Below are 18,469 nucleotides of genomic sequence, written 5' to 3'. Positions count from 1 at the left end.
GGGAGGGAATGAGATGGTCGGACTGGTTGGTGGGAGTGTTGCCCTCGAGCGGCATGGGACACGCAAGCACCTGAGTTGAGAGCGAGTGGTTGGATCCCTGAACTTGGCGCCCAGTGTCACACCGGCTGTGTCGATCAACCTTGACAGCCGTGGGCCGCTTGACTGCAGGGAAAAAAAAAACAAACCCTGGCCGTCGTCAGCCAGGTCACATGAGTGGTCGTTGCCCTGGACTGGCTTTCATACAATATTCGCTCGCTCGCGACAAGCGGGGAAATCGCCACAGCGTGTGGGGCTGCGTGGCTGTCAACGGGGAGGTTGAAGACCCTGGGAACATCGGCATTGACGAATTCGGAGTCCGAAAACAGACAGGGACGGTGATGTGAGTTTTCCCAGGCAGCATTCCCCGCCGCCACCGCTGCTGCTGCCACCACCATCCTAGAAGACCGCTGGCAGAATAGTGGAACAACGCGGATGGACCAGCATCAACGGCCTCATTCGAGACCCAATCATCGCAACTCCTGGCTTTGACATTTCTCCTCCGAAGACACTGGAGCGGATGTGTGGTACAGTATTATACCGATGTGAAGCCTACTCATTGGCGTTTTGTTCCATACCAGTTTCTGTGTTCGCTGACCACTCCTTTCACTGGTTATTGGCTCACCTGCTACATTTGCACATTTAATGTGGCTCCGCTTTACTCCGACTTCATTGCCTTTTCAGCGTAATTTACCTTCTGTACTTTCCCTGTCCCTCTCTTAATGTTGCACCAGATTTTCCCTCTTCTCCACCATACTCCTCACTCCATTGTACCCCCTCCTCTCACGGAATAATGTGATCTTTTACATAACTCCTCGCCATTACCATATCTCCTGGTTTCCAAATAGTACTATATTCTTAAGATCTCACGTCCCTTACTTGTATGTTGAACTTATTTTGCGCCGTACGTAGACAGCCATGCTAATCGGAGGTACTAAAAAATGACAACGAACTAAATTAAAAAAAGCAGCGCATAAAGCAAGGTAACAATCGTTGCCACCCCAGTTTATTTTTGTACTCCAACTTAACCAGCGCAGCAGCAATGGATTGTGTGCGTTACAAAATTGGCTGGTCACTCTGTGACTTCAAGAGTCTGTTTTCCAGCTCTTAGGATTTCCCAATCAAATACAATGTATATTTATTGAGCGCCTTCACTCGAGGTTCTTGACATGGCTTACTAAAACGGTGACACAGAATGGATTGATGTAGGTTGACAGGGGCAGTGCTACAAGGATTGAGGAGTAAATGACAGCGATAGAAGGAGTTCTTCGGGATCACGAAAGTTCGATAGAGGAGGAACAGGAAGGCGTGGAAGGGGCAAGAGGAGGAACGAGGATGGGCGATATGAAATGAGGTGGGCTTTAAAAGCGAAACGGGTACTGCTTTTAAATTTTGACTTAAAACTTTCGTGACTGCATGAATTCATATTCTATGTTCTTTCGGTAAATTCACGTAGATAGAAATTTTTTAATAAAAATAAAGTGAATACAAATATCACGACGTTTCGATCGCAACACAAGCGGTCGCGATGACGACCGCTTTATTTTTATGATAAAATTTTCTATCTACGTGACTTTACCGAAAGACCCAAAGAATATGGTACTGCTTTTTTTATTGTGCGTTCTTAAATATACGTAAACGTTTGTCGTCGTAGCGATAATTCAAGAACAACCTAAGTCTGTGCTCTCCAATTGGCTGCATGAACAGTTGTGGCCCTGTGTCCTTGCCCCGTCATGGCCCAGCCCGACTCAATTACTCAACATATACACATCCGCTGGTCATATTGGCATAATATATAAACACAAAAATAAATGGCATCACAAGCTCCGTGGAAATACCGCGGTTTTTGGATCGCCCCAGCCCCTGCATTCGCCCGGTATTTTGAAGACACTGTGAGGAAAGACATGACCGAAATGACCGGTGTGCTGATGTATGTGTAACGGGTTCCGGAGACACTTGTAGAGGTAACTTCTTTATTCCTATCCAACACTCCAACAGTCCAACAGTCCAGTACAGTCCTGGTCTTGAGTCTTGGGTCTTGAGCTACAACTGGCCCTGATCGTCCAGGGAGCTCCCCTTTTATGCCTAGTCCCCAACGAGGGGTGGGGGCCGTGTGCACCCCCAGATATCCCACAGAGCACACACAGCCCCCCCCCGTTGGTGGCGCCAAGCGGCTTAAGCGCCTGGCCCGCCCAGGGTCCCAGAGCCCCCAGCAGCCCCTCCCTTCTTATGTCACTACATATGCATGTACCATGTTGAACTTCTATCACACCGTACGTAAGCAACCGTGCTAATTGGAGGTGTGGGGGAATGACAATCAAGGTGGGAAACGTGCGCACGCAGACAAACACAAGGGCACAGGGAACACGTTCCTTGAATTTTTAAAATTTATTTTTTGCAGAAATGAGTGACAAGAGACATTAAGGATTTGTAAAAAAAAAAAATATGGCTCCGATTGCATATGTACCAAGCGGCGATGGTGGTGTTGGAATGGACATTGGCAAAACAAAGAAAATAATATACTTAAAAAATACTGTATTCGAATAAAAAACCCCAAACTGAAATATGCAGCTACAGTGATGAGCATGCGTCCAGCATTGACTATTTTTCCATTGACCTATAAAAGCAGAACAATAAGACATTAAAGATCCCCCGTATAGCCTGTAACAGACTGTTGGGGCAAGTGCTGTTAGCTAGCACTTATGAGGGCCGGCATGGCACACAAGGGGGTGGGTGGCAAACACCACGCTCGGCCGCCTTTGTCTCCCCAGTAGCGATATTTACACACCGCACCAGGTACTCATTTATGGCTGAGTTGACCTCGGGGAGGCCCAGGATCGGTTCGAATTATTGTCACTGGTGTTGGCCGTGATTCGAACTCGGGACGCCAGGATCATAGCGCAGCGTAGCGCTAACCGCTACCCTTGCACGACAACCATTGCTCCACAGACACGCACACAACATGCCCCGTTTAAAACTCCTCAACCCTAAACCACGCACGCTTGCGAATACCTCCTATTTAACTATACATAATGATATGGCAAGTGCTGTTAGCGAGCACTTATTAAGGCTGGCAAGTCACGCAATAGTGCAAGTCACGCAATAGGCCGAGTTAACGTGGGGGCTAACTCGGCACAGGTTCAAAAGTTAACAGGTTCCACTGTTGTTCATCATTGCTAGGAAATGAACGATGGTGCTTTAGGTCATAGCAGTGCTTAAACCATCCAAGCACACACAACTGCTGCCACTCACCACTTCACATGTTACAAGGGTGTTTGTGCCAGGCTAGGTGCACATGGCAAGTAATGGAGCAGGCACAGGTGTTATGGATAGGCTCAGAGACGGAGATAACTGGCAGATAGACTTCAAAGACAACAATCCTATCTTTAGTTCTATAGTGTAAGGCGAGTTTGAGATCATATTTTTACCCACATAGTATTTTCATCCAGGGATTGATAATTGTACATATTATTTGAATGCTGGGGTACACATTCTATTGTAACAATTGATCCTCTCGTGGAAGTATGACCCAATCACTTAGCAAAACTAGGTTGGGGGGGGGTGTTAAACAATCATGTGGGGTGTTTGAAATAACAACAATATAGGATTCTGAATTCTACAGGAGTCACAATCCTACCTCACAAGCTTAGGATGCCACGATCGCAAGATGTTAACTACCTCACCTGGTATACAGCAGATAGTGGGTTCGATCCTGACCCTGACACCTGTATATTTGGGGTTTGCATGTGTCTGTCTACGTGTTCACGTAGATTTTTCTCTGGGTCCTGCAGTTTTTCCTTCCACGTTTAGAAACATGCGTTTAAAGTATTTGGCTGCTATACATTTCCACATGATAAGCCACTTTATTGAGCTATCTATTGTAGCCAGGTCACTTCTGACAAAGCGCTACATAGCTCAGTGGGCCTTTCCTGATAAAATACAAAAAATTGTTTAGTTAAAAAAGATAAAAAAAAAAATTAGCTAGATTTACCTCACACTGGCAATGTGCATGACGAGGTGGTGTGGTCAGTATCTCATCTGGAGCCACCTTTGTCGCCCCAACATTGATATTAAAACACTGTACCAGGTATGCACTTTAGGCCGAGTAGGCCTAGAGCCGCTGGTGTTCGCTACGGCCGCGATATTGAGCTCAGGTCTGTTGAATATATACAACAGGTCGCTGATATCATCATAGTCGCATAACCATGCAACAGACACAAAACCACTTTGCTAATTCTGGAGAGAACATAGCAAAGCTTCGGTTTGTACCGACGTTTTGTGACCGTGCCTCTTTATTTCTGTGCAGTGAAGTAGAGGAGGAATTGAGAAACAAAAGATAAAACCGACTCTCTGGTCAGATCACTTGAATTAACAAATCGTCGGGTTCATCATCTTCATCTCTGCAGGGTCGATCAATTGAGTACCACTTTGTGGGAAGTCAAAAGTGGATCTTCTATAGACAATACTTGCTCCTGTCATATGAATGTGGAATTTCCACCAATGGTTCAGCATCGCCAATGGAGATGTGTGTTGAGAGCGAAACTCTTTGACTTGAATTTGTGTGTCCACATTTGAGTTGGGGTTGTGGAGATTGTGGTTGAGGGGACGGGGGGAGGTGCGGGGGGGATAGGGGGGGGACAGGGGGGGGGCAGGAGGGGGATATGGGGGGGTAGGGGGGGTGGAAAGGTCAGGAGGTCATTAGGCCGATCTCCACGCCCGGAAGCTGAACCCAAGGTTGATGCAGTAGCAGCAAGTGACCACGAAGGCAATAACCTGTGTGCACACACATCCCACACACACACACAGACAAATATTGCATGTGTAGCAATGCCAAATGAGTGTCTAGAAACATCCCAGGGGGGCAGGTGGTGGCAGGGGGAGTCCCAAAATGTCAAGCTTTCAATGCATTTTCGAGGTTTGGATCTGCCACCCAACCACGCGTACAGCTGGGGCTAATTCATGCTGATGCTGATACCAACCTCGATGCCATGACATTGACAGTGATGATGATGTGCAGGATGCTGCTATTACTGCCACCACTGGCGCAGTCGTACTGGGCCCTCTGGGCCACGTTGCTTATCGATTGCGTAAAAATAGCATCAATGGACATCACCACAGCCGCTCCGCCACCTCGTGCCATAGCCGGGCCACCTTCGCGGAGCTCCACCGCACCAAGACGAACGGCACGAGCGGCACGAGCGGCACGAGCAGTGCGAGCGACGCTCATCGTCGAGGAGCTCACCGCGGCCGCGATGTAGATCCCCTGCTGATCCCCCAGCTCGCGGGCGATGCGGCTCGACTGCATCGCCTCGACCACGGCGGCCGCGAAGTAGAAGCACACGGCACACGCGTTGAAGAGCAAGCCCTGCGACGGCACGGGGGGGGGGGGGGGGGGGGGGCAGGACACGGCGGGACAGCAGCAGAAGGGAGCGGAGACAACGTTAGGAGCGCACAGACATCATCCTGTGTGTGCGTGCGTGTGCACGGAGAGCGGTAGTGTAGAGGTTAGCGTGCTGCAATACGAACCCGGTAACCAGAGTTTGATTCCCGCTCATGGCCCACGTCGGTGACGATTATCTGAACTGGACACGGGCCCCACCTCGGTCGACTCAATTGAGTGCTCATGAACAGTACTTGCCCCAACATTATGTTAAAGCTATACGGGGAATCTTTGTCTTTGTTTTTTGTGCACGTGTGTGCATGGAGAGCAAAGCCAAAGCTAAAGATGCCCCATATAGCCTTTGAACAGACGGTTGATGCGAGCGCTGTTTGTGAGCAGCACCTATGAAGGTCGGCACAGTACACGACGGGGTGGGTGGCCAGCACCACGCCCGGCCGCCTTTGTCTCGGAGTGATGGCGCAGTGGTTAGCGCACCGCGCTACAAACTCAACGCCCCAACTTCAATTCCTAGTCCTGGGCCTCCCCTAGGTCGCCTCAGCCTTAAATGAATACCTCGTGTGATGTATAAACAGGTACGAACTGCCTTCGAATGCTTGTTAGAAGCAGGAAGTGACTGCGGCTGCTGAGAGACACCCGGCCCCATCACACACCCCTGGGGCCAGACAAACCGAGGCACGGCGAGTGAAACAAATCTCCGTGGTGGTCGTGAAGGAGGAGCGCAGAAAATGAGCGAGGCTCCAAAAATGAGGGCTCAGGAAAGTTGCTCCACGGCCTGAAAGTGACTCGCGCATTTGTAATGAATCCAAATTTAAACCCCTCTCCCTGAAAATTCCTCTAATCAGTCAAATTACTTCGCTAAATTATACACCAGCAGTCATCTGAGTAAATATGTGCCTAAAGATTTGTGGATGCACAATCAGGGATGTGTTTTTTTTGTGCTGTGTGTGCATTTTTGTACGTGTGTTTGTGTGTCTGTGGCGTTGTGTGCACGTGTATGCATGTGCGTGTGTGTGCGCGCGTGTATGCATGTGCGTGTGTGTGTGCGCGCGTGTAGGGAGTGGTCGTGTCGCGATTAGCACGCTGTGCTACGAACCCGGGGGCTCGAGTTCGATTCCCGCTCACGGCCAACACCAGTGACGATTATCTGAACCGGCCCTGGGCCTCCCCTAGATCGACTCAGCTTCAAATTAGTACCTAGTGGAGAGTGTAAATATCGCCACAAGGGAGACAAAGGCGGCTGGGCACGGTGCTGGCCACCCACCCCCTCCCTCGTGTGTCGTGTCCGCCTTCATAGGTGCTCGCTAACAGCACTTGCACCAACAGTCCGTTAAGGCTTCATGGGGGATCTTTGTCGTTGTTGCGTGCAAATGTGTGTGTGATTGCATACGTTGGTGTGTGCACGTGTGGATGTATGAATGGATGTGCAAGCGTGCGTCCGTGCGTGCACATGTGCAATAACAACTGCTAATTCACAGCCGCGTCAATATGCCACTGGATGAATGGCTGCTAATGCTGCGTTGGTCACGGTAGTTGTTTGACCATACTTCACCACGTTCACGCAGGTGCAACATCGTTAGTGGGCTGATTCGAAGCGGTAGGCACGGAGGCTTAATTTCAGCTTTCCAGTTGGATAAACCGGAAAATATTTCTGCAAGCCAGCACACGACATCCAGTATATGCATTGGGGAAATCTCCAAATGAAATGTGCCTTACAAATGTAAATTAGTGTAATCTTTAGTATTATCCAGCCAGTGGGGAAGTGTTAACTACCTCACCTAATATGCAGGAGGTCATGGGTTTGATTCCGATGTCTGTATCTTTTGAGTTAGCATGTCCCACTGAGATTTTTAGCACACAGTCTTGATATACGGTGCTTTTTCTGGAAGACTATGCTGTTTTTTCCTGGAGTTTTCTGTTGCGCCTAGTCACATTAAGATGTTTTCTTGTTCATGTTTTGTTTGTTGCGGTTGCACCCGATTCAAGAGCCGCATGGCTCACAGGGCTATACCTAATAAATTAACTGAACTAAACTCTCTCCCTGGGTCCTCTGGTTTTTCCTCCCATATTTAGAATCAAAATGCATTTAGAGTATTTCGCTGCTATAAATGTCCACGTGATAATCCATCACTTGTGGCCAGGTCGCTTCTCAAAAAGAGCACAGTGGGCATTACGTGGTAAAATAAAATTTAAAAAAATTGTTTAGGTTAGTTGATTATGATTACTCTTATACCACCAAACTGAATTTAGTGGACCACGTCCGGACACGCGGGGGGCACGGGTTCTCCCCCAGCGCGTACCGGGGGATGTGGTCTCGGCGCATGCGTCCAGCGAGCTCACCAGCAGCAGCCAGCGCTTCTGCACCATGTGGCGGTAGAGCTCCGCGATGTAGATGATGAACATGAAGATGGTGAGGATCCAGAAGGTGATGGCGACGCACACCACAAAGCCCAGCGGCGGCTCGCGCTTGTAAGGGGTCGCGGCCACCAGGGCCCACACCACCAGCCCCAGAACCTGCACAACAGCATCAGCATTAGCATCATCATCAGCAGCGTTATCATTGTCGCCATTGTCATGATCATAATCATCATCATTGCAATCACGCTTGTTTACCCAGGAGAGCCGCAATGAGTTTCATGACTATTTTGACAGGTTTTTAAAGTACAGGGAGTAATTACAGTTGTGGTGTGAGTGCTGTTATGGAACACCGATTAAGGCCGGGATATCAAACGAGGGGGGTGGGTGGCTAGCACCATGACCAACCACCTTTGTCTCCTCACTGCTGATATTTACACACTGCACCAGGTACTGTACTATTTTAAGGTTGAGTCAACCTAGGTGAGGCTCCGCACCGGTTTAGATATTTGCCACTGGTATTGGCCACGAGCGGGAATGAAACTCGGGTCGCCAGGTTCGTAGTACAGTGCTGTAATCATAGCGCCACCACTAACGACAAACACATACATACAGAACATATAATAAGCCAAGAATCTGTGTGTGTCCCGTGCGTGACGTCACTCCACGTGGATGAATCGTCGCAATTCGATTAAACAATTTATCCAATTTTTGGGGGTTTTGACTATTGCAGAGAATGCCGATGCTTCTAGCTGCTGCCGTGGCCGAGTGAACCGATGGCATACACCATGAACACATCGAAAGGGACAATGAGCAAGATATGTGATGATGAACGTTTGGCTTAAAAGTCGATATTCATCAATGAATGGGCGAGTCGTTCGACCTTTGTACAGACGAATGGAGGGGGGGGTCTAAATCTTTGGCTTGGTGCATTTTCCATTAATAAAGCAACCAGGAAGAGATCGCGTGCTGCAGGGACATTTGGCAAGTGCTGTCACTAAGAAATGAAGCTTAACTTGTTCTCTGCTCTACTTTGCAGTGCAAAGACCCCCCGTGTAGCCTTTCACAGACTGTTTGGGCAAGAGCTGTTAGCGAGCACCTACGAAGGCCGGCATGGCACACGAGGAGGGAGGGAGGCGGCCAGAACCACCCCCAGGCCGCCTTTGTCTCCACAGTGATGATGTTTGCAAGCCGCGCCAGGTACTCATTCAAGGCTGAGTCGACCTAGGAGAGGCACAGTGCTGGTTTAGCTATCACTTGCTTCTGATGTTAGCCGTGGCCCGGGAGTCTAACTCAGGTTTCTTGTTTTAATAGTACGGTGTACTAACCACTATGCCACCTCTCCCCATGCAGAAACTTTTGCCCAAAGAGCCAAAGTAAGCCAGCCGTACGAAGTCGGCAAGTCACAATGCATCCATTTATCTACCAGCATCGATTCAAGGACTCTCTTGAGGAGGATCCTGCTACAGTGGTTTTTTACTATTAAATGTTTTTCACCAATCGTTGAATTGTTTAATGACGTGGGAGACAAGCGGAAGACCCGGAGAAAGCCCACGTGCGCTCACGGTATGCATGCATAGAATCGGGCACGTGAAAAACAATGATTCATGTTTTATGCTAATCAATTCAAACTGGATGCTAATATTTAGGCTAACGCTGCATAGACGTGGCGGGGGAAATGAGAAACAATGCAAACTAGGCAGGTTTAAAAATTTGGCTAAATATTAAGTGAAATCATGATCCATTCTTGGGTTTGGTGACATTAGGATGCTTTGGGTTCAGTGAAAATGCTTAGGACTAATGGAGCCAAACTCGGGTATAGCAGTAAGAATTCGTAACAGTGAGGTGGCCAGGTGTCTCAGAGGTTAGAAGAGCACTGAACTAGTGCCGCTGAGAATCCTGGGTTGAAATCTGGGATTCAGATACCCATGATTATACTGAGTTCAAGTGATTTCATGAACTTAGTCCAGTTACCAATGACGGCACCATTTAACAAAAAAATATTTAAATAGTTTTTATTAATTTGGCTCAATTCCAGCTCTGACATACTATGAACAATATGTGCAGAGAATGTGAAAGGTGCGCCTTTAATGTAGATGCTAATGCACATGACCTCAGTGGTAATTTAGTGGCATCTACTGTTGGGGCCATTCTCTCGACGCAGGAGGCAGAGATCCGAAAGGAAATATCTTCATCTTACGACATTGACACCAATAGCACATCATCGATCATCATCACCATTAAATGGAACATTAAAGACAAACCAAAGTCGTACGGATGTGGCCGTGCAACCCAAACTAATTACCGTATCGTACACCACTGCAGTCTGCGCTCATTTAACGGAGGAGGAACAGCCAAGCTACACGAAACTCAAATTGCCATTTAGCTCATTAACATATTGCCATATTCAAGAAGAATGATCATTATAATCATAATCAGCTTTGATCCGTGAACTGCTGGATGAAGCCCACCCCAAGCTCTCACTTTCTCTCACAGTGCTGCAATGTAAAAATCCACCTGACACACGAGACGATTTCTTCGTTCCATCTCCGCAGGGGAGATCCTCGCAATCGCATTCCGTACCGTGGCTGCCACTCCATTTTTTTCGAATAAAAAAAACACTTCAATATTTCAAGAGTCACAATGCACCGTGTGGTGAATATGAGATGATGGGTCCTGAATAAGTAATGCGTCACGAAGCAATCCTCAAAGGGCCGTACGTTGCTCCAGAGCCGGAGGCTGCCAACCTTTGGGATAGACCACTGGCTAACGTCCATTTAACACAAAGTTAACTTTCTTTTCTGAACACTGGAAATTATTTCCCTAACTTGCCTTCATATCGAGTACATATTAACCACCATCATCATCATATAACCACCATCATCATCAACCATAATCAATCCACTGCTGGATGAAAGCCTCCCAAGGCGTTGCCATCTCTCGTGACCACACGATGTAATTAATTTATTTCAATTGTCAATGTGCCAAATGTTTCGTGGCCAATTAAAAGGCATTTATTTGGATGACTGCATCAGCTTCTACTGACGCAGTCATCCAAACTCTTACAAACCGAGGACCTGAATAAACTAAAAGTTTGGAAACAAACGAACAAGTCGTTTTGTGTGTAGTTCCTCGGTGGATTATTGCAATGCGGAATCGTGAGAGGTGGTGCGAGCTTGGAAAGGTCTTCATCCAAGCAGCGGATTGACCATGGCTCTTGACGAATACAAAATTGTCTCACTCTCTACGCGAGCCATGTCCTTTCTCAAAGGCGTTGGCGATCGTGGAATGTTCAAATTGCTCATGCAACTACAGTAATTCATTGTCTACCCCAGCTTCTTGTATTTGAATCCAATCTCTATTTTTCTCATTGCGTATTGAAGATCTCGAACTATTTATTTCATGTTAATAATCTTGGGTCCGTCCATGAAACTTTCTTAAAACACACATTTACGTTGCTTTTGTAGTTTGTTGTGTCCAGCTTTCAGAGACCCAGAGACTCACGTAGAGATCCATATACTGTTGTACTTATATCAGGGGCGGTTTCTTCATTAGGGCGATTGGGCGACGCACCACCAATGTCATTCAACCACAGAGTCACGCTAGCCGTCACTGCAGCCTCTGGATATAGTCCAATCAGCGTCATGCTACGTTCTGTGGAGTACCGCCTCTTTTTGGGCGATTTCACTCCGGCTGAGAATCGCCCCGAGTGGCCCCATAGACTTACATTCAAAGATGTTTTTTTTTCGAACAGGGGCGCTGCAATGCATTCTCTATGGCTTCCGGGAGGGCTCGCCCTAACGTGCTTACGTCATCATACGTGCTTACGTCATCATACGTAAGCACGTTTCATATAACAATATAATTTGTGGCCACCTAGTGGAATCTTTAATAAAAGAAACTTGAGTGGTTTGTTTTAATAGTGAGTATAGAAACAAACAAGATGTATTGTAAGAGTCACTTTATTTTTCATTAATATTAAAGAAGTGAAGTTGCCTTTACATGCTTAAGCTGTTAATTTATCCATTGCATGGGTGGACCTTATCCTTATAAATCATCCAGACATTTGCCCCCCCTCAGAGATTTTGCAGGAGCCGCCACTAACTTATATAGAGACTCATAAACGAATAGCTTTCATATCCACATAAAGCAGAACTGCATGCACCACTGCAGCAGGATTCTAATTATCGTTGTCATTCATAATTTCTTACTTTTCAATATTTCAAATTTTATTAAATACAGTACAGTATTTTGTTTACAGTGTTATATTGAAATGTACAATATTTCTTATTTACGAGTTTATTAATGCTTCCACTTTTTTGTTTAACCGTAACACATTTCATAACACTGACCGTATGTGCATTTAAATATAGTACAGTGCATTACAGGTAGTCCCCGAGTTACGATGGTCCGACTTAAGATATTTCGATCTTACGATGGCGATAGCGATACGACAAAATTGCCATCAACCACCTAACATCGTTCAAGTGTGCAGACGACGGACATAATCTTGGTAAGTACAGTACAATGATACGTTACGATACGTTCAATGCATGTATGATACGTAGCTTTAGCGATTTCATTATAAGGTTACCACGATACGATACGTTCAATGCATGTTAAAGTTTTTATAGCAGATAGGATTGTTTCCTGAAAAAACTTTCTATTAAATTGCAGTTCATATAGGTAGGCGAAGAATTTACCTTGTTTTATTACTTTACATTTTACTGTGCAATACAGTATTGTAATTAATAAACACATACAGTATATAGTTTATACAGTACGGTACTGTAAATTGCTGTTTTGCTAAATTATCACCATTCTTTAAGACTCCTGGGTAGGCGAGGCCATCTTCGACTTACGATGGGGTCGTCGTAACGCATCTCCATCGTAAGTAGAGGACTACCTGTATTGTGTTCCGACTTACGAACCGCTTGACTTACGAACGGGTCACAGAAACTAATCACGTCTGCAAGTCGAGGACTCATTCTTTTGTTCTTTCGGTAAAGTCACGTATAAAGAAAAAATAATACATTAAATAATAGCATACGACGTTTCGATTACCGAAAGAACCAAAGAATAATTCCTGCAGTCACGAAAGCTCCAAAGTTAAGATCAAGGACTCTCGCATATCTATTTCTCTGTTCATCTCTGTCACTCACTATGCATCTACTGCCATATAAATATACAGAAATAAATCGAGAAAGATCATTCATAAAAACAAAAAACTTCAGCCACAACTTCGATGGCGCGAATAAACGTACAGTATTTATTATAAATTCGGAACCGCCGCTAACCGATGGAGCTGTGGATGCGCTCGACAAAAAAAATGAATGCAATGAATAGTTGAAAAAAGGACTTCAATATAAACAGAGGCCTGCGGCTCACTTGCAAGGTGGCTAGGCAACCCGCGTTGTTGTTTCCAGGGGGTCGGGTTTGTCGTCGATTCATTCCAGCCGGGGGCTTTAACCGTCCGCGCTGGAACCGGATACGATGAATCGCTCGACAGAATGAATGAAACAATGATGTCAACGTGTAGAATTAATGCACGAACAGAATTAGTGATAAATTATGTTCACGTTGAGGGGCAGAATTAATCCCCGAACATGATGAATGATAAATTATGCTAATATTGAAGTCAGCCAATGGTGATCGATAAGCGGACGAACAGACACAAAATGCTGCCAATGGCTTTTTTCAAGTCCCAGACCTTGTTCGGGCAAAGCCACCCCCAACCCCTCCATATATGGGTCTGAAAATTAACACTGTAATTCATTCTGTCCACTGCTGCGGCTGTGAGTCGTTAGAATGTCGACGTTTGAGCGCAGGTGGGAGCCAGTATGAGGTGGGAGCCAGGTGAGGTGTGAGCCAGGTGAGGTGTGAGCCAGGTGAGGTGGGAGCCAGGTGAGGTGGGAGCCAGTGTGAGGTGGGAGCCAGTGTGAGGGGTGAGCCAGTGTGAGGGGTGAGCCAGTGTGAGGTGGGAGCCAGTGTCAGGTGGGAGCCAGGTGAGGTGTGAGCCAGGTGAGGTGGGAGCCAGTGTGAGGTGGGAGCCAGGTGAGGTGCGAGCCAGGTAAGGTGTGAGCCAGTGTGAGGTGGGAGCCAGGTGAGGTGGGAGCCAGTGTGGGGTGGGAGCCAGGTGAGGTGTGAGCCAGGTGAGGTGTGAGCCAGTGTGAGGTGGGAGCCAGGTGAGGTGGGAGCCAGGTGAGGTGGGAGCCAGGTGAGGTGGGAGGCAGTGTGAGGTGGGAGGCAGTGTGAGGTGGGAGCCAGGTGAGGTGAGAGCCAGTGTGATGTGTGAGCCAGTGTGAGGTGTGAGCCAGTGTGAGGTGGGAGCCAGGTGAGGTGGGAGCCAGGTGAGGTGGGAGCCAGGTGAGGTGGGAGCCAGGTGAGGTGGGAGGCAGTGTGAGGTGTGAGCCAGGTGAGGTGGGAGCCAGGTGAGGTGGGGGCCAGTGTGGGGTGTGAGCCAGGTGAGGTGGGAGCCAGTGTGAGGTGTGAGCCAGTGTGAGGTATGAACCAGTGTGAGGGGTGAGCCAGGTGAGGTGAGAGCCAGGGTGAGGCGGGAGCCAGGTGAGGCGGGAGCCAGGTGAGGCGGGAGCCAGGGTGAGGTGGGAGCCAGGGTGAGGCGGGAGCCAGGTGAGGTGTGAGCCAGGGTGAGGCGGGAGCCAGGTGAGGTGGGAGCCAGTGTGAGGTGGGAGCCAGTGTGAGGTGGGAGCCAGGTGAGGTGGGAGCCAGGTGAGGTGGGAGCCAGGTGAGGTGCGAGCCAGGTGAGGTGGGAGCCAGGTGAGAGCCAGGTGAGGTGGGAGCCAGGTGAGGTGGGAGCCAGGTGGGAGCCAGGTGGGAGCCAGGTGAGGTGGGAGCCAGGTGAGGTGGGAGCCAGGTGAGGTGGGAGCCAGGTGAGGTGGGAGCCAGGTGAGGTGGGAGCCAGGTGGGAGCAAGGTGGGAGCCAGGGTGAGGCGGGAGCCAGGTGAGGTGGGAGCCAGGTGGGGCCTGGGCGTGACGCGTCACGCCTCGACGGGATGATGGACGATGGGCCGGAGTAATGACGGAATGCCAGCCGAGGAATGGAACGCGTCCCAGAGGACGCCCACCTCACGAGACGCACGGAGCGATTCGTTCGGTCCGCATGCACACAGGCGCTAGGTGGATTGTTGGTTCAGAATCAGAATATTTATTCGTAGTGGAGGAATCCGATGAGCTCTGAAGATCTTTCACACATGTACAGTAGGGGCAGTTACATCGCAGCACAGTGGAAAGGCGATCACCAGCCCGTACTGACCAGCATGGTAAAGTATGATCAAACAATTCCCATGACTGACACGGTCTGAGGAGGCGTTTACCCAGCTGAATATCTGCAACTCGCATGTGCACCCCCCCCCTCCTGTGTCAGAGAAATCGACGTCAGAATATTTTCCCTACGGCTGCCCCAAATCCTCCATCTTCAAATTTCCAGTTGACCCAAAATGCCAATGCCATGCTCCTCACCTGAACCCACAAACGGGGACCACATCACCCCGATACTCACGCGATCGCTCCCACTGTGCCTCCCGATACAATCCCAGATCATTTCCAAGACCGCACTCGCCGTATGCAAGACCCTGCGTGGACTCGCTACTGCCTGTCCATACCTTCAACCCCCTCTCATTCCACTTTACCCCCCCCTCAACACACTCTCCAACTCCAGCAACCAAGGCATCTGTCGAAGGCCCCCAGTCGACCATCGCCCAGTCCCAGTTTGCTCCCTCTACTCTGGAACTCCCTTCTCACAGACATCCGTGCTGTCAACTCCCCGTACCCATTCAAGTCCAGGCTTAAAGCGTTTCCTCGTTTCCTCTGCCCGATGACGAGCTGTAGATACGTATGTATGTTGAGCTTCTTTCGCAGCGTACGTAGCCAACCGTGCTAACAAACACCCGTTTTTGCGAGATGTGGTTACATCCAATTTAACGTCTTGCCATGTGTCCGTTGCATTGGCAAATATCCTGAGATGTTTAAGTCTCAGAGCAGGAATGAACCAAATTAAACTTAGACTCTTTGGTCCTTTCGGTAAAGTCACGTAGGTATAAAATAAAATAAATCACGACGTTTTGATCGCAACACAAGCGGTCGTCCACAGCAGTAGAACTGCTGAACCAGCGAGATAGCTGTTACAACAAGAGGTTATATATGTGGTGATGGGCAAGCAAGCGGGGTCTGAGCTAGAAAGGAATTCCACCCCCAGACGCAAGCACGTCAATTGTTTAATGTGAGCATGAGAGTGCAATCCAAAGGACATGTGAGAGATCTAAGAGAGAGCCATAGAGAGAGACACATAGAGTCGGAAATAACAGCTGACATAGGCAGGTAGGAAGGAAACATCACAGTCAGTTAAGACTTTACCTGGTTAGATTAAACTTAACTATATTTCATGCTTTTATTTACGTGCAGCCATTGGTGGCCAAGCTGAGGCCCATCAACTCACTACACTCGAGAACCCGGATTCGAACTCCAGGTTACAATACAATCCAAGTGACAGAATGCAAGTGACGCAGTCAACCGTGCTAATCGTGATAATCGCACCTCCGATGTGCTGCGGCACTTGCCGAGTGTTATTGTAACTCGCGGAACCTCTCGGACTGGACATCTGTGAGTAAAGAGCTTCACAGCTCATCGGATTCCTCCTCCAGTCTAAATAAAGTTGCCGAGTCTAAATGCAACCGCATCTCTAGCCGCTTCACAAGGAGGAAAAAAAATTAAATGTGTCTCTGTACACGTGAACATAAATGGGGTCTTACAGTCTCCACTTGTGCAAAGCCAGCAGAGTCTCAACCGCACAGAGTTCAAGAGGGAAGAGAATTCCAGGCAAAAGGAGCAGACGCTAAGAAGGTGCCAACCTCCTTCCATGGAACGAAGATTGAGGACCATGGGTGACCTTTGTGAGAAGGAGGAGGCCTTTGCTGCTGGAGCGGACAGAACGTGGCCAGAGACTACTAAACTAAACTTTTTATTTTACCAGGCAAGGCCCACTGAGCTATATAGTTCTTTTTTCAGAAGCGGCCTGGCCACAAATGATAGCTCAATGAAGTGGCTTTTCACGTGGAAATGTACATCAGCCAAATAGTCTAAACGCACGTTGAAAAATATGGAGGGAAACCCTGGAGGACCCAGAGAAAAATCCACGCGACCACGGGGAGAGAGCCGTGCAAGCTCCAAATATACAGCAGGCGTCAGGGTCAGGATCGAACGCACGAATCTCCTGCATACCAGGCGAGGGAGTTAACATCTCGCCACGGCGGAGTGGAGTGAGACGAGAGAGGGAGAGGTGGGAATCAGGGACAAGACGAGTTTTAAACACAATCTCAGGCAGGGCTGGCTGGGTTCGTGGTCCGAGCGCGAAGCCACCTGGCACTTCCACAGCAGCGATGTTCACTGTTAAGGAGGGCCGTGACTTGCTTGGTGAAACCATCCAAGCTCTAAATAATTTGCACATTAACGTGCGTCTCAGCATTTTCCAAAACTGTCGCGAAGGTAATTTCTTCCTCGCGCCACTGCTGGCGGAAGAAGCCGTCACTGGAGGCCGCTCTAGAGAGAGAGTCACACTCTCGTGTGGGATATGGCCTCCTCTTCCACACTGACCAGATGTCTTGGAAGAGGTGTAAGTACCCACCACTTACGTATCCCACCAAACGTAACCTGCCAATCGACTGGTTGTGTTTGTACCCATTTATAACCTCCGATTAGCGCGGTTTGCTGTGTACGGTGCGAAAGAAGTTCAGCATACACACGTACATACCACTGGGGGGACAGAGGCAGGGGTACTGCATTTGAAACAACAACAGCAAAAATGCTTGCACCTTTGTTTTAACTGTCGCACGGGGCGATCGACTGGAATCAAACCCGGCGACCTGCTACTATCCATTACAACCACAGCAACATCCGCGACACTGCGCTGAGCTTTCAAAGGCCGGAACTCGACGTGCAGGCACATGGGTATTCGTGAGCATGGTGGTGAATGCACGTGGACACCTACTATTTCTAAGAGCATGCAGACTGCAGGCACTGTCTTGAGAAAGCCTTCGTCCGTTTTCAGCCAGAACTTGGGTTGCTCGAGTCGACTCATGTTCGCGCACGTCCAAAGTGGCAGCAAGCCTCCAGCAACAAGAACACTATCTTCCCAGAGCCTCTCTCAACTCCACAGTGGAAAACCACACACACACACACGCGCGCGCTTGCCTATGAGCTGTAACGTGTGTAAGTAGACTGTGCTACACTCCTATCGGTTAACGTGAACGCGAAATTCAACTGTCACACACACACACAAAAGGGCTATTGCAGTTCCCAGTGCGAGCGAAGGCGTTGGAGTCTGCCTGTCTGTGACTGAGTGAAAGAGAGAGAAAGATGAAAAGCAAGCGAATGGTTGCACGTCAGTAAACAGGTCGGGTGGGTTTGTGGGCGTTGGCTGGCTATTCTGTGGGGGAGAATCGCGTTAGTGGACGGGGTGTGTTTGTGTGTCTGTGTCTGGGCCAGCATGCGTGTTGTGAGAGATGCCTCGGGGGGACCCAGGTGGGAGCCGCCCTCCAATGACTGATTTCATGATTCGCAGGATCAAACAACTTCTTGGTAAAGGCGCGTCCCTGAAATTTCTTGACCGGGCCATTGCTGGTGGAAAGGCCTCCACTGTTGATCCAAATACGCCCCAGGCCGAAC

At 48.6% G+C, this 18,469-nt stretch overlaps 1 protein-coding gene across 1 annotated transcript; it reads right to left on the bottom strand.

Annotated features, from left to right (window-relative positions):
• Nucleotides 1-2,478: 2,478 nt before the first annotated feature.
• LOC133354908 (CKLF-like MARVEL transmembrane domain-containing protein 8) lies at nt 2,479-18,469 on the bottom strand. Its single transcript, XM_061572091.1, has 4 exons — nt 17,793-18,469; nt 7,775-7,948; nt 5,279-5,401; nt 2,479-4,809 (listed from the first exon to the last, which is right to left on the bottom strand). The coding sequence occupies exons 1-4, from the start codon at nt 17,880-17,882 to the stop codon at nt 4,735-4,737; spliced, it is 462 nt and encodes a 153-aa protein (XP_061428075.1). The 5' UTR covers nt 17,883-18,469; the 3' UTR covers nt 2,479-4,734.

This window comes from Lethenteron reissneri, chromosome 49 (assembly GCF_015708825.2).
Source record: "Lethenteron reissneri isolate LAM-NWPU_2019-01 chromosome 49, ASM1570882v1, whole genome shotgun sequence".
In the NCBI taxonomy this organism is placed as follows: Eukaryota; Metazoa; Chordata; class Hyperoartia; order Petromyzontiformes; family Petromyzontidae; genus Lethenteron; species Lethenteron reissneri.
Note: the sequence above shows the minus strand (reverse complement) of the source record. Positions and strands in the feature narration are given on the sequence as shown.